The sequence below is a fragment of the Adiantum capillus-veneris genome, chromosome 27, assembly GCF_014529385.1.
Source record: "Adiantum capillus-veneris isolate H3 chromosome 27, ASM1452938v2, whole genome shotgun sequence".
Taxonomy (NCBI): Eukaryota; Viridiplantae; Streptophyta; class Polypodiopsida; order Polypodiales; family Pteridaceae; genus Adiantum; species Adiantum capillus-veneris.
This window is the reverse complement of record NC_140957.1, coordinates 126073441-126086909: the sequence shown is the minus strand read 5'-3', so window position 1 is coordinate 126086909 and position 13469 is coordinate 126073441. Positions and strand designations below refer to the sequence as shown.

The following is a 13469-nucleotide window of genomic DNA, read 5'->3' as shown; positions in this document are numbered from 1 at the left end:
TATGTGACCAAAATAGGTCTAAAGTGGGAAATGTGTTGAACAACCCTAAGTGTGCCTGAGATCCCTGTCCAGCAGGTGTACGGGTGGCCAATCCACAACCAAGGACCAATGCATGTGAGTGGTGAGGAGCCTGTAAACAGTGTGTGAAGCATTTGGAGATTAAGAAAATCTAACAACGAGCTCCCAACACACCTCTCTCACTGCACCACTCCTGTGGAGTGAGCTCTGTAGCAGGCTGGAGTGTAGGCCGACGTCCCTGTATCACTATCATCCTGTTGGTGGAGGATAGCTTAAACTGTAGTGCAGGGCCTGTGAGAGTGGACCAAGCAGCTGCGGCCCACGTGTACTGCCGTGTTGTGGAAAGAGCTAGCATTAGCTGAAGGACACGAAGCCAAACGTGTTGTGCCATAGGACAGTCCCAAAGACAGTGACGCTGACTCTCCAAAGGATGGTCACAAGCTGCACATGCTGCAGAGAGGCCACTATGTACAAGCCAACTTCCCACTGCTGTAGCTCCATGTGCGACCAGCCACTGGAACCGCGTGACTCGTCACGATTGTCTGGCGTCCCACAGCCTCTCCCAAAAAGCTGTCAAGAACTCAACTGCGCGACCCTTCTCCTGCCAATGGGGTGCTGCAGCAGGACGAGCCTCTCTTCGTGCTGCAAGTATGTGACGTCCTAGTCGAACAGTGTACTGAAAGAAAGGGACGCGTGGATGGTCGGCTGAGGAGAAGGGGTCCCTCCAAAACCACTCTCTAGGATCCCACTGCACTCGTGCTAGTGGACAACACTTCCAGGTCCACAGCCTCCAGTGGCATGTCCCAAGAGCAGCTGGGTCAGGATCTATGACACACGTCCTCCCATAGATGCCCACAACTCAGATCCTCTGGAAACAACACTCTGCAACCTGTGGGGCCTCTACTGAGACTGTGAAATCGCCCCTCGTCCTATAGCTCGAAAAACATGGAGGGAACAGTCTCTGAGCAAACCCGAACTGTGATGAGGACCTCCAGTCGTATGAAGGCCCCTATCCATCTAGGCACTATTGACTCGAGAGGTGTAAGCCACTCAGCTGGTACTGCCTCTGTGATGTCCTGACACATGCTCTGCACCCCTCTCATGCCCTGTAGCTGGATGCTCTAAAGCTCCTCCGACAAACATGAGAACTGTAGCCAGTCACCTAAAGTGCGTGCTGGATCCTTTGCCATGGGACCCCAAGAAACATGAGGCCTACTACCAACCAAGTGGCCTCTCTGAATGCTGACCATGGGGTTCCAAACAAGGGGCTGTCTCAGGCGCTCTTCCGTGCAAGTGGGCTGGTGCTGCTCAAGGCCTCTCCGCAGCTGCTCCCAGGAGCGAAGTAGGCTCACAACAAAACGATCCTCCAGTCTCCTGCTCATACCAACTTTGCGCATCTCAGTGAAAATCCATCTGATGGAAGGTCTCCAAGGGCCTCCTGCTAGAGGTACTCTAGCTCTAAGCGGCTGAAGCAAAAGCTCCTTCCAGGGCTCCTCCCCTGAAAGCAGTCCTCTGACGACAAACTTCCCAAGAAGGGCTCTGCTCTGCTGTGCAGGTCTATGATCCCAACCCCCCCTGAGAACAAGGTAGAATGATGACCTTCTGGGCCACTTTGGCCCGAGCTATCTGAGTGTCGCGCCCTGACTTAAGGAAGTTCTTGATGAGCCTCTCAACCTGGATGATGCAGGAGCTCAAAAAGATCCAACAAGTTGTAATGTACCACATAGTAGCCAATAACACCTGGTTGGCCACTACAACTCTGCCTGCCACAGAAAGTCGTGCCAAGCTCCAGTGTAACAACTTCCTCTTGATGGACAGGAGGAGGGGAGCAATCTGCTGCTCAGGAGACAAGTACAAGCCAACCTGACAACTCAAGTATCGAACTGCAGTCCCTGGGGTGATCCATCTGAAACCCTCACCTGGCGGCCAATCAGGCGCAGGGGCACTGTCGACCGAGAAAGCCACTGTCTTCCTCCAGTTGATCAGTGCGCTTGATACACAACAAAACGCCTCAAGAGCCTGCTCACTCTGCGTAAGTTGGCCTCCTGGCCCTCCCAAGTACAAAGCTGAGTCGTCTGCAAACTCAATGTACATTGTTTAGTAGCTCATCGCCTCGAATAGGGGGCGCTAAGCCACGTAGACCAACCTGCTATGAGACCAAAAACTTGCTCATCGCCTCAGCATAGAACAGAAAGAGGAAGGGGGCAAGAGGGCAGCCCTGTCTGACCGAACGTGTGAGCATGAAACGGTCTCCTCTCCCTCGTGCCAAAAGCACCTGACTATGTGCACGTCTGTAGAGAGCTGACACACCTCTAATCCAAGCATTAAAGAAGCCCATCTTGCGTAGAGTTCCCTCCAAAACGTCCCAGTCAACTCTATCGTAAGACTTCTCAAAATCAAGAAGCAAAATCACCATATCCTCACCATGGAGGCGCTTGAGGGCTGAAGCCTCCCAAAAAATAAAGATGTTCTTGGCCAGAATTTTGTAGGCTGAGTTGAGGATGGTGATGGGTCGCCACTGCCGAATCTCATCCAAGTAGCCACCCTCCTTGGGAATGAGGTAGATCAAACCCTCACTCATGCTGTCAGGGATCTTTCCTGTGTGTAAGATGTACTGAAAAGCGTTGCATAGGTCCGAGCCAAGCAAGTCCCAGTACTCTACGAAAAAATTGGGAGTCAAAACCATCCTCGCCGGGACAGCTACCACGGGGAAGTGCCGTGTGGATGTCACATGACACATCCAAACCTATGTGTCCGTGGACAAGCTACAACATGACCATGGTTCAGTCAGTCAAGTCAGTCTAGAATAGGAAGTGATCTGGCACTTTTGTGAGTCTGTTCGCAGACCGTGCATGACCAGTCACTTAGATTAGATGCATATCCTCTGGTTGCACACAACATGATCATCAGCATTCCCATCAAGATCCATCAAGGGAATTTTCTAGTGCATTAAAACCTATTTTCCCTATTTTTTACATTTTTCACTTATTTATTAAGTGACTTTTGTTGGGAACTAGGTAGGGCAATTTTGCTAAGTTTGTATATAAGCAAACCTAGCGCTAGCACTTTCTGGCAGAAGAGGCAACAGGAACCAAGTGTTCCGTAGGCACCTTCTCAGCAAGACCCCCCCCATCAGAGATTGATCAGCCCTAGCGTTTTTGCATGGTGCAAGTCTGCTAGCGTTTTTCAGTTTTCAGCCCTACGACTTCGCAGCATAGCCATTGTGGTAGCAGATTATTACCGCCTTCACTTGACCGCGGCAGACAGACCCTAGCGACAGTAGAACAGCAATAGAACCAGCGTTTTTGCATCAGTAGTAGCAGAATTCAGCCCTAGCGTTTTTGGAGCAGCCGGCGACCTAGCGTTTTGCAGTTCCTTTGCGACGGAATCCACAGTAGCACCAGCGTTTTCAGTTTTCAGCATTCAGTAACCGCAATAGAACCCCCGAACCTAGTAGATCTCACCTTCCCGTAGCAGATCCTCGCCGCACGGTCAGATTCCGCAAGGTTTACAGTTTCAGCCCCGAAAAACGCAGATTTCAGCATCTGCGTTTTCAGCGCTTTGTCGTCGTACCGTCGTCATCGACATCGTCCCCGACATAGAGTCAGAATTCAGCAGATAAAGATTTGCAGATTTCAGCCATTAGAGATTCCAGATTTCAGCCCGTCTCGTCGTCGTTCTCATCATTGTCGGCAAGTCCAAGCATTGTAGAGATTTGTGCAATCATAAGTAGACAGCTCTCGCCATAGAGAGTGGGGCCTTCGGAGGAGGGTTTGACAACTTACTGGTGTCGTATTCTCTTCTCTCTCTATCTCTCAGTCTCATGCACTTCCACGCAGTGTCCATGTTTGTGTCCATTGCACTCTCTCACTAAGGAACGGAAGGCTCTCCCTTTCGTAAGTAAAAGGAATCCTTGAGCACAGTTCGGGGCACTCATCTTGAGCAAAGTTCAACATTCATTCCACTGCACCTTACAGTGGAGCTCCTCTAGCTGGAAAGGCAGCTCAAGCCTCTGGCGCATCTCCTCAGTCACAAGACAAGGCATTTGTGCCCAAACCTGCTCTTGTATGCATCCTGACGCTCTGATGACAACAGGTCACGGTAAAAGTCAGTAGCAACTGCACGCATGTCCTCTGGCTCTGAGGCAATTGACACGTTAGGCCTCCTCAACTGGTTGACACTGGCGTGCGCTGTCGGGGGATATGTGTTCGCTACGTGAGCCGGGCAGGCGCCGGGCCTCTGGCTGTGGGAGGTGTGAAAGAGAGAGAACAAGAATAACTGATAACTCTGACAATCACCGCAATCATCAATTAATTGATTAACACATCTGAGTATAACTTAATCTTTAGCCAAGGCGGGCTGTTAACAGCGCCGTCACTTGGATCATCTGCTACCTAGGAGCTTAAGCTCCCGTTTACAAGATTAACCGGGCCTTTAACAACACCAGACTTAAGAAAATGCTTAATCAACTTCGGACTGATGTCGGTGATGAGATTCCCTTCTGTCGTTTTATCTGCCTCATTTACCTCATGGATTCTGCAAGCTTCGATTTTGCTCACTGCTTCAATTATCAAGCTTCAATTCACTCCATTAATTGGTGTTCTCCTGCTCTTGACCTCTTTGCTTCCTTAATTGCTTCAGTTTCCCGCTCTACTTTCATTCGATGAGCGTATTCTGCGTAACTTAAATTCTTCAGTTTGGTTGCCCTAATTCTCTCTCCTTTCTTAACTCGCTTGAGAGAGAGAGAGAGATAGCCTTGCTCGGTCGTCAGAGCTCTATTTCGAAAGCCTTCCTTCGAGTCTTGCTTCAAGCCTTGCTTTGAGTCTTGCTCCTTGCCTGTTGAACTAAGTCCGGAGTTCGAGGAGAGAGTGCGAGAGAGAGAAAACCTTCACTTCCTTTGATAGCCGAGGACAAGAGAAGAAGGAGAGTTTTGCCTCCCTTCCGAGCTTCCCCCGCCCCTTTGCTCTCCTTCGAACTTCCCTCACCTCTCCTTGCCTTGGAGTTCCTCTCGCATGCAATAGTCCCTTCGTTGCTTTGCTTGGCCGCCTCCTCGTTGCTTAAGCTCCTCCTTCTTCTTCCCTTCGAGACCTCTTTCGAGAGCCTTCGTTGCTTTGCTTTTTTTTTTTTCTCATGCAAAAGTGCCCCCATTAATAGATTGCCCCCTCCCTTAGCAACGACGACGCCGTCGTTGCTAGGGAGGCGTAAAAACGACCTCCAGCTGACGTGGTAGCCCGACCGTGGAGCGACGCGAAATCCGCCCAAGACAGCTCCGAAATGGTGCGCCATGGCCCACTCAGTGTTTTTCGTCTCTGCCACGATCTCGTCCAAGCACTCCATTGGCGGGCGCAAGTCCCTTTTCCCCTTGCTCGCTACCTGCGCGGCTCTGATCCGCCATCATCCTCTTCTTTTTGTTTTTCTTTTACACTAAAAAAAACCCTTTCACTAAGTGGGCGGCCAATTTAACTCATTGGGCGGCCATAGCCTTTGTAAGGGCATCCCATTTAGCATACATGTCGGCCAAAGCACTGCCAAGCACGACATCTTTTTCAAGTAGTCCTTGACTGACAATATCATAATGAATTCTGCCAGCCTTCAAGATGCAAGTATAAGTGATTGCATTTGGTGAAAGTCCTTCCCTCTCATTTGGTTAAAACAGTTTGCGGCTTCTAAGCCGCATCCCTTTTTGGCATAATCTGCAATTAATGAGCTCTAACAAATGGAAATTTTGGACTTTGAAGGCTCATCAAACTTAATGCACTTCGGTGAGCACCACACAGATCCCTCCCGGCTAATAACTGTCGTCGATTTGAAATTGCCATAACTTGCCCGTCCGGATTCTGTTTGCCGTGCCGTCACTTCCTATGGACTTCATACGTTGCATTGAACACACACATCACCTGGCAAAGCTCCAAAACCCCCAATTGGCACACCGACCGAGCGGACCGGACTGGCATGGAACCGGCCCCCGGTGAATCTTTAACGGCTCATAACTTGGCAACCGTAACTCCGATCCCTGATCTGCATTCATTTCATTTCTGTCACCTCAGCTGCAGTTGCCCAATCCGGTACGGATCTACAATCGACTTAAACTTCAAATTGCCATAACTTCTTCACCGTAGCTCCAATCGACGAGCCGTAAAGACAGGCCGGTAGAGCACTTCTAGCACTGCAGTTCTAGATGATAATATCCCATCTGTGCTCACTTCAAGCACACTCATTTTTGGCATCATTGAGGCATATGTTGGCCCTTTTAAGCCGCATCTGGCATACATTAATCATTAAACTTGGCCTGTTAACAAGCTATGATCACTGACCATTAAATGTGTAGGCTTCAAAGAAGCTTAGCTTGCATTTCTCTGCTCTTTTTCTCTACATGGCAGCGGAGCTGCACAACAGTGCATGTCAAGGTCCCACTGTCTCAAAGAACCCCCCGTCACTCTGTCACCCACCTTGGTCCACTGAAATGCCCGGCGATAAGCAAACTCACGATCTGCTCGTGCAGTCGCCACATTGGGCGCATAGATGTTTAGGAAGCCCAAGAGGCAACCCTGAACCCGCATAGTAATCCACTGAGCCCTGCCAAGCACAATAATACCTCTGTCCACAATGGCCTGCTGCCAAGAGTCCGCAATAGTCATACATACCCCTCCCTGGATACCACCAGGTCCAAATGCAGCTGACTAAAATGTCTCATATTGCCCACGCAAAAGTTGACCACATCGTCTAATGCGGCTCTCACACAAATGATGCTCTTGTAGCATAAGGAGATCTATCTCTCCTCCCACAAGGCATCGCCGAAGCTCCTCTCGTAATCGGCCCCTCTAGCACTGAAATTGGGGCCCACCGAATCCCTGCACGTTCCATGAGACGATCATGGAGAGCGAGAGAGAACTGAAGCTGCAGCAACAGCTAACCGTGCTATCTTCGAGCCAGGCTTGGATGGGGAATAATTCGCATCCGAGCGTCCCCAAGATATGTGTGATTGCAAAGAGTGTCTAGCCCAGGCCCAAGAAGAACGAGCCGTGCACAGGGCAACCTCCTATGTCCAGGAGTCCTCATGTATGTGTACATAGCATGGCGGGCTCTGCGTGTCAGCAAAGAAGGGGACCACAATGTGTCTACATCTTGCCGAGTTTGGAGGTGTCACGGGGAAGCTGGCCAATGGCCACAACGTCTGAACCAAGTCTGTAACCCCTAGGTCTCCCATGTGGTTAGAGAACTCAAGGGCCTGTGCCTGTAGCCACTCCAACACCGAGTCCAAGGTCCACTCAAGCTGGTCCCTGCCACATAGGGGAAAAGAGAAGCCAACCGCCGAGTCCAGGGCCTCTATCCCTATAGGTGCAAGGTACAGAACATGAACTTTGAAGAAAGCTGCCTCAAAGTCTGGTGAAGGGTCGCCGAGAAAACGTGTGAAGTTGTAGGCAAAAAAGTCTCACCGACGATGAATGTCGAAGTTCCTCAGTCCATGAGGAATTGCTGCAAAGGGAGACATCTGCACCAGAAGGGGGGGTGGCAAGAAAGGATGTCCCTCTCGCCAAGCGACTCGTGGCAAAATCACTGCCAAGAGATCTCCTAGCAGCCGAGGATGGTCTTGCCCCCTGGGTCGGCTGTGGGTAGGATCGGGAGAAGTAGAGGAAGCAGGGGGCTAGCGGGAGGAGGAGGAGTTGGGGGGGGGGGGGGGGGGGGGGAGCAGCAGATGGAGAGGGGCGAGGCGGGGCGGAGGAGGAAGGAGGCGGGGAGTGAGGGGCTATCGGAGTAGAGGCTGAGGTGGAGCTGGAACCTCTTCCTGTTGAAGAGGGTCGAAATGGTTTCCTTCGGGAACCCACTGCTGTTGGCCTGAAGCCTGGGGACCACTCTGAGTGCCAGGTTGACGTGGTGGCCCCCGTCGACGCCGACCACGAACCTACTGCCAGCTCTCCTCCTCCTAAGCCCTAGGCTCGGAGGGTGGCTCTGCCTGCGTACCCTGTGACTCTGTCTGCTGCTGCTGGCCAGCCCTAGGAGACGGGGCCTGAGCCTGTGATGAAGGTCAGGGTCTCCTCCGTGGACAGGCCTTCGGAAGATGGCCCATCTGACAACAAATAAAACACTAGTTCTGGAGACCCGAATACTCCACGCTCTGATGGAATCAACTGCCACTCACCCTAGGTAGTAGGATAACCTTCGAGAGAGTGTGGATGTCCCAAACCAGAACACGAATTGTGGGAATGCCGGCCACCTTGGCAGATACAGAGACTATTGTACGAGGAGTCTCCAGGACAGTCCCAATCTCTGAGCCTATCCTAAAAAGGAGTGGAAGGTACTCCCTTCTCAGGCCGGGGAAGCAGATTGAGATGGGCAGGTCTGCCTCCTCGACAAGAACGTCGGTAGCTGGGTCGAAACCATGGTGCCACTATGAAAGTGTGCTCGAACTGCTCGGATGGCCAAGGGGCTCATCGCAATGACCTTGGACGCCATCTCTAAAGTCTCAAACTCTATTTGGTAGTAGCCATGCACGAGAAACTGAAGATCGAGAATCTTGCCCACCTCTGCTAAAAGGTGGGCCTGGAGGAGATCAAACACCTCCCCTCTGCCAGGTCGGGTGCCGATGATCTTGCAAATGACGGAGGTCGCTTGGAGGCGCTCCACCTCTGCGGCAAGACTCGCTTGCTCTGTCGGTGAGAGAGCAAGTCGGATGGTGGGCTTTGCACGGTCGGGCGAGGGGGCTTCTGAAGAGTCCCTTTGGGGCAGAGCATGAACCTCCATCTGTGTCTGGTGCTATGATGGAAAGGGGACGTGTGAAGACAAATTGCTGCGAAACTTGGCGAGCAGAGAGAACTCCACTGCAGGGCTAAACCGAGCGAGCCCTTGGGGGGGGGGGGGGGGGGGGGGGGGGGGGGGGGGTCTTAGGGGGATGCGGGTTGAGGAGGCTGAGGGGAGGCAGGCAGAGGCAATGGTGGGCTGAGGCAGCGGGCAGCAGCGGGAGGGGTGGAGGAGGGGCGCTGGCGCGTGTGGGCAGAGGGCAAGTGGGGAGCGGGCTGCGCGCGAGGGCTGGCAACACCAGCGCTAATGCAGGGCAGAGGCGGCGCGGAACGAAGCTTGGGGGGGGGGGGCGCAGCGTACAGCAGCAGCGAGCGTTAGCTTTTTCATGAGAGCTCTCTCTCTCCCACAAGCTCAACAACTGCTAAATGTGAACTAAGCAGCTAGCTGGAACTGTGTAGGATATGATTAGGGGAGGTGAAAGTAGTGACTGGGGGCTAATACAACACAATGTGGGTGTGCGTGTGGGAATATAATGGGTGAGAGCTGATACAAGGTTGATACAAGATGAGCAGTATGTACAATCCTCAAAAGAGCCAAATCATTGAGAGAGAGAGAGAGAGAGAGAGAGAGAGAGAGAGAGAGAGAGAGAGAGAGAGAGAGAGAGAGAGAGAGAGAGAGAGTGCATCCACTACATTTAGCTGAAGAAAAATTGTGCAGTTGTTTGTAGGTTTCTCCAAAAGCTTGTGGCCATACAGAGGGGCGAAAAGTGGTCTCAAGAGAAGAGGCTGTAATGCGGATCAAAGCAGCAGTAGATGCTAGAAATGAGAGCTCCCTAGATATAATTATTGTTGGACGAACAGATGCTCGTCAAGCAGTTTCTATGGAGGAGGCTCTATGGAGAGCACAAGCCATGGCTGATGCTGGTGCTGATGTGATCTTTGCAGATGCTTTGTGTTCAAAAGACGAAATGCGAGATTTTTGTAAGATTGCACCTGGTACAGCGAAATTGGTAAGTTTGCTTGTTTTCTGGATTGTGTCAATGTGGGCCTCATCTAATTTCCCATATTAGATACTGGGTTGGATCTTTATTTATACTGGCTCTGAGCTTATGGTATAAGTAACTTTCAGGCAAACATGCTGGAGGGAGGTGGGAGAACACCCTTTTTGACTCCCATAGAATTGGAGGAATTGGGATTCAAAATTGTGGCGTACCCCTTATCACTTATTGGTGTATCGATTGTTGCAATGCAGGTATCTCCTATCTGGACAAGAAAACACCGAGTAACAAGTAAGATGTACATTAGCATTGATAAGTAGAGGAAAGACTATTTGTAGATGAAAACTTCTGACTACATTCTAGAATAATTTTCTCGAACCTGGTTTGATGTTAAGAGGGATAGAATAGAGGATTGATTGAGAATGAGTACTTGATGCATGAAGGATGATGCCAACGTTAGGGCAAGGAGGCATGGAACTTGAGCTATGTGGTCAACAATTTGTAGTCCAAGTATGTTGTATCTTCTAGTTTTTACTAGGTGTTCCTTTTTACTTTGCTTTGGACTTATCTTCAGACTGATGGCGCTTTGCCATCCATAACTAAATGTCACAGTCTCAGACACAGGAATTTTGAACTTTAAGGTGTGTGAAATGATGGATGGTATTCTAGATGTCTAAGCCACAGTTTCTTGTCTCTTTGTACCTCTAGGCATCTTGCTATGGAAAAGGGATGGTTCTGATTGTGTTTTGCACAAATCTTTACTTAAGTCTTGTTTTGTTTGTATGGGTCAAGGATGCTTTACGTGCTTTAAAGAATGGCCGCATGCCACCTCCAGCAGACCTCCCATCTTTTGCAGATATAAAAAAAGTTGTTGGTTTTGAGAGGTATTATGAGGAAACGAGCAGATACTCAACTTCTTCAAGTCCAGGTTAATTTGTCTGTTCTCACCTTTGTAAAGCTCTTGCAGCCATGCAATGTTAGTCAATGTGCTCTAGCGGTGTTTGTGTTATTGTGTTAAAATATTTGAATGTTGTTGTGGTAGACTCTGATATAAAGCAGGGGATGCAAGTTAAAGAAATTGATGCTGATGTGCCTTCGGACTCTTCCCCCATAGGTGTTTCTTCTCTGTCTGAAACAGATGAAAGGCAAGCTTCACAAAGTCCTGAAGTTGATGTCGTTGTTCCATATGTGCTGGAAGAGTCAAAGGATGAACCTTTCACTGGTTCGCCTTCCAAGATTTGGTCTCGTACGCTTCGTGTTAAAGTCACTGCTAATAATGGAGTTGTGAAGCTTGATGTCAGAATCCCGGTAATACCTTGTGCGCTCACTAGGTTTTCATGGTTTTCCTGTTCAAGATGCAATGAATATTAAGGCTAAGAAGAACTGAGAATTACGGGGGTATTGTAGGGCCCTTGGGCAGGGCGTGTGGATTGTTTCATTTCTTTGTTTCTTGAAAGTTAGATGGTCTCTAAAGTTTTGCGGGCTTCATGACTCACAGATCCATTATCACACCAAGATAAACACCACTTGCTTGGTTGCTTAGCTACTTGGTTCTTTCTTTCTTAGAGAAGGTTCCTTAACCCTTATGGACTCAAGAATCAATTGGCACACTAATATAAACACCACTTCTTACTCCATTGCTACTTGCTTCTTTCTTTCTTAGAGAAGGGCCCCTATCCTTGGGCAGAAGAAACGTGGTGGTTCTAGTACTTAATTGTTTGGTTCTTTGCTTATTGAATGTCCCTTGACCTTTAGAGAGAGGTAAGCAAGAAAGAAAGAAGATTCTATCTTAACGTCCTTTGAAGGTCCAAATTGACCTCCAAGACTAATTAGATACATCCTTTTACAATGAATGCAGTGCATGCCGTGAAGGCATATAATAGGAAAAACACAAATTTCAAGAAGGTCTCATGACTCATAAGAGCTATCATTACAATGAAAATAATCCCCATGTGTATGGGATATGTGTGTAGTGAGAGAGATTGGTATCCTCTATGTTTTGGGAGCCAGAGGTGAATTCTTGATGTGCATGATAATGCCTTCACTCCTTTCTAAAGCACTCACTTCTCGTTTTTCATTGCTTCTTGGACTTTGGCTAATTCACTTGTTTTGTTCTTCAAGTGGAGTAGAGTGAGTTCGTCTCAGATACACACCGGGGTGCCTTTAATTGACATTTGTTTGATGGCCCTTATCATCTCACTAATATCATAGTACCCCTATTTTTCTTACTTTCCTTTGATTTCAATGAAAATGGTTCCCCTGGATCAACAAAATGAACAACCTTAGATAGTCTTTCTCTGAGAAGGTCATTCTCTATAGCGCAATTAGGAATGTCCTCCAGCCCTCCCTTTGACCAATAATCAGCTAGTCCGCCCTCTTGATGTATGACGAACTGTCCACCCTCTCTTTCTCGTTGATTGTTGACAATGCTTTTTTGACAATAGAGGTGGAGTTCACCTTTGATGGTTGTGTAGTCTGGAGTGCTGATAATAACCCAAGGTTAGTTGGCTTGGAAAATAAAGAGTGAAAGAATTCTGGTCAATGGGGCTGAGATAGAAATGGGCTTGGAGATGGAATCTGCGTTACGAATGTGTCAGCCACTAGAAGAGAAGCTGGGTGGCGTTGCATGACGCACGTAGCGCACGCGTTGGGGAAGAGCAAGGACGAGAGATGTTGAAGGTTACACTTGGGAGAGAGAGATAGAGAACGAGCTCGCACTGCGATGAGTATCTTCTTCTATCGATGGATCATGGTATCATTGAGAGGTGTCTGCTCTCCCCTAAAATTTTGGTATGCATATTGATGACTACAATGATAATGGTATCATTGAGAGGTGAAGGTTATTTTTGGGAGGGAGAGGAGAGCAAAATTACACCTCGAGGGGGCGCAAGGGGAGAGGTCTGAGTGCGGAGGGAGAGAGGGGAACAAGGGTGAGAGGTGCAGAATCCAGCTTACTAATCAAATGTTCACACAAGGAGTTGCTACACCTTGTGTTGTTCATTCTATGCTTTTTGATTTTTTTGTGTTGTGAAAGCTTGTGGTTCATGAGCAAGACACGAGGTTTGCTAAACTACATCATCTTATTTCTGTCCTGCTCCTGATCTCTTGATCAATTAAGTATTACCCTATCTAACGAAGCGTTTAAGGGATGGGTTTGTGTGTGAGTGTTTTTGGTTTGTATTTTGGCATTATGGGACTTGAAAGGAGTCTTCTTGGACAATTTAATTTTGCATATCCGATTAAGGAGTACTACTGCCCATGTGGACAAGAATGTTGGGCTATATAAGAGGCTAATACAACGCTTCCTTTTTTGCATGCTATTTTTTAGTGAAATCACTTGTGGCTTTGGGTTATATCCATGACAAGAAAGAGTGATCATTGGGCTCAAAAAGAAATGCTCCAAAAAATTCAATGGTGGATGAATGAAAATTGTTGAATCTTGACTGTGAGACCTTGGTTAGAATGAATGGTTATTAGCTAGCATATCAAGGCCAATATTGCACGACTTCAATAGGCTATCTTGATTTTGGAGTCTTTTGTACATTTCTTGTCAGCCTTTTACTGGTTCCTTGTGGATAGGCTCAGGTGAGCATCCCAATGGCCCCTATGTAGTATGCACAAAGCAATAAAGCTCATAATTCATTTCTGTGAGGTGTGCACAGTCATATGGCTGGCCGTTTATTTATCCCCTAGTTTGTGTGAGGTCTTCGCACTA

General features: G+C 48.8%; 1 protein-coding gene across 4 annotated transcripts in view; it reads left to right on the top strand.

The window, feature by feature from the left end:
- Positions 1 to 13469, top strand: part of LOC147422723 (uncharacterized) — an 88732-nt gene that overhangs the window by 53130 nt on the left and 22133 nt on the right. For all 4 annotated transcript variants that reach the window (XM_086502499.1, XM_086502497.1, XM_086502498.1 and 1 more), the window contains exons 3-6: positions 9485 to 9766; positions 9886 to 10008; positions 10547 to 10682; positions 10797 to 11062. In XM_086502499.1, the coding sequence (XP_086358625.1) occupies positions 9485 to 9766; positions 9886 to 10008; positions 10547 to 10682; positions 10797 to 11062 (807 nt within the window). The remainder of the gene's footprint in view (positions 1 to 9484; positions 9767 to 9885; positions 10009 to 10546; positions 10683 to 10796; positions 11063 to 13469) is intronic.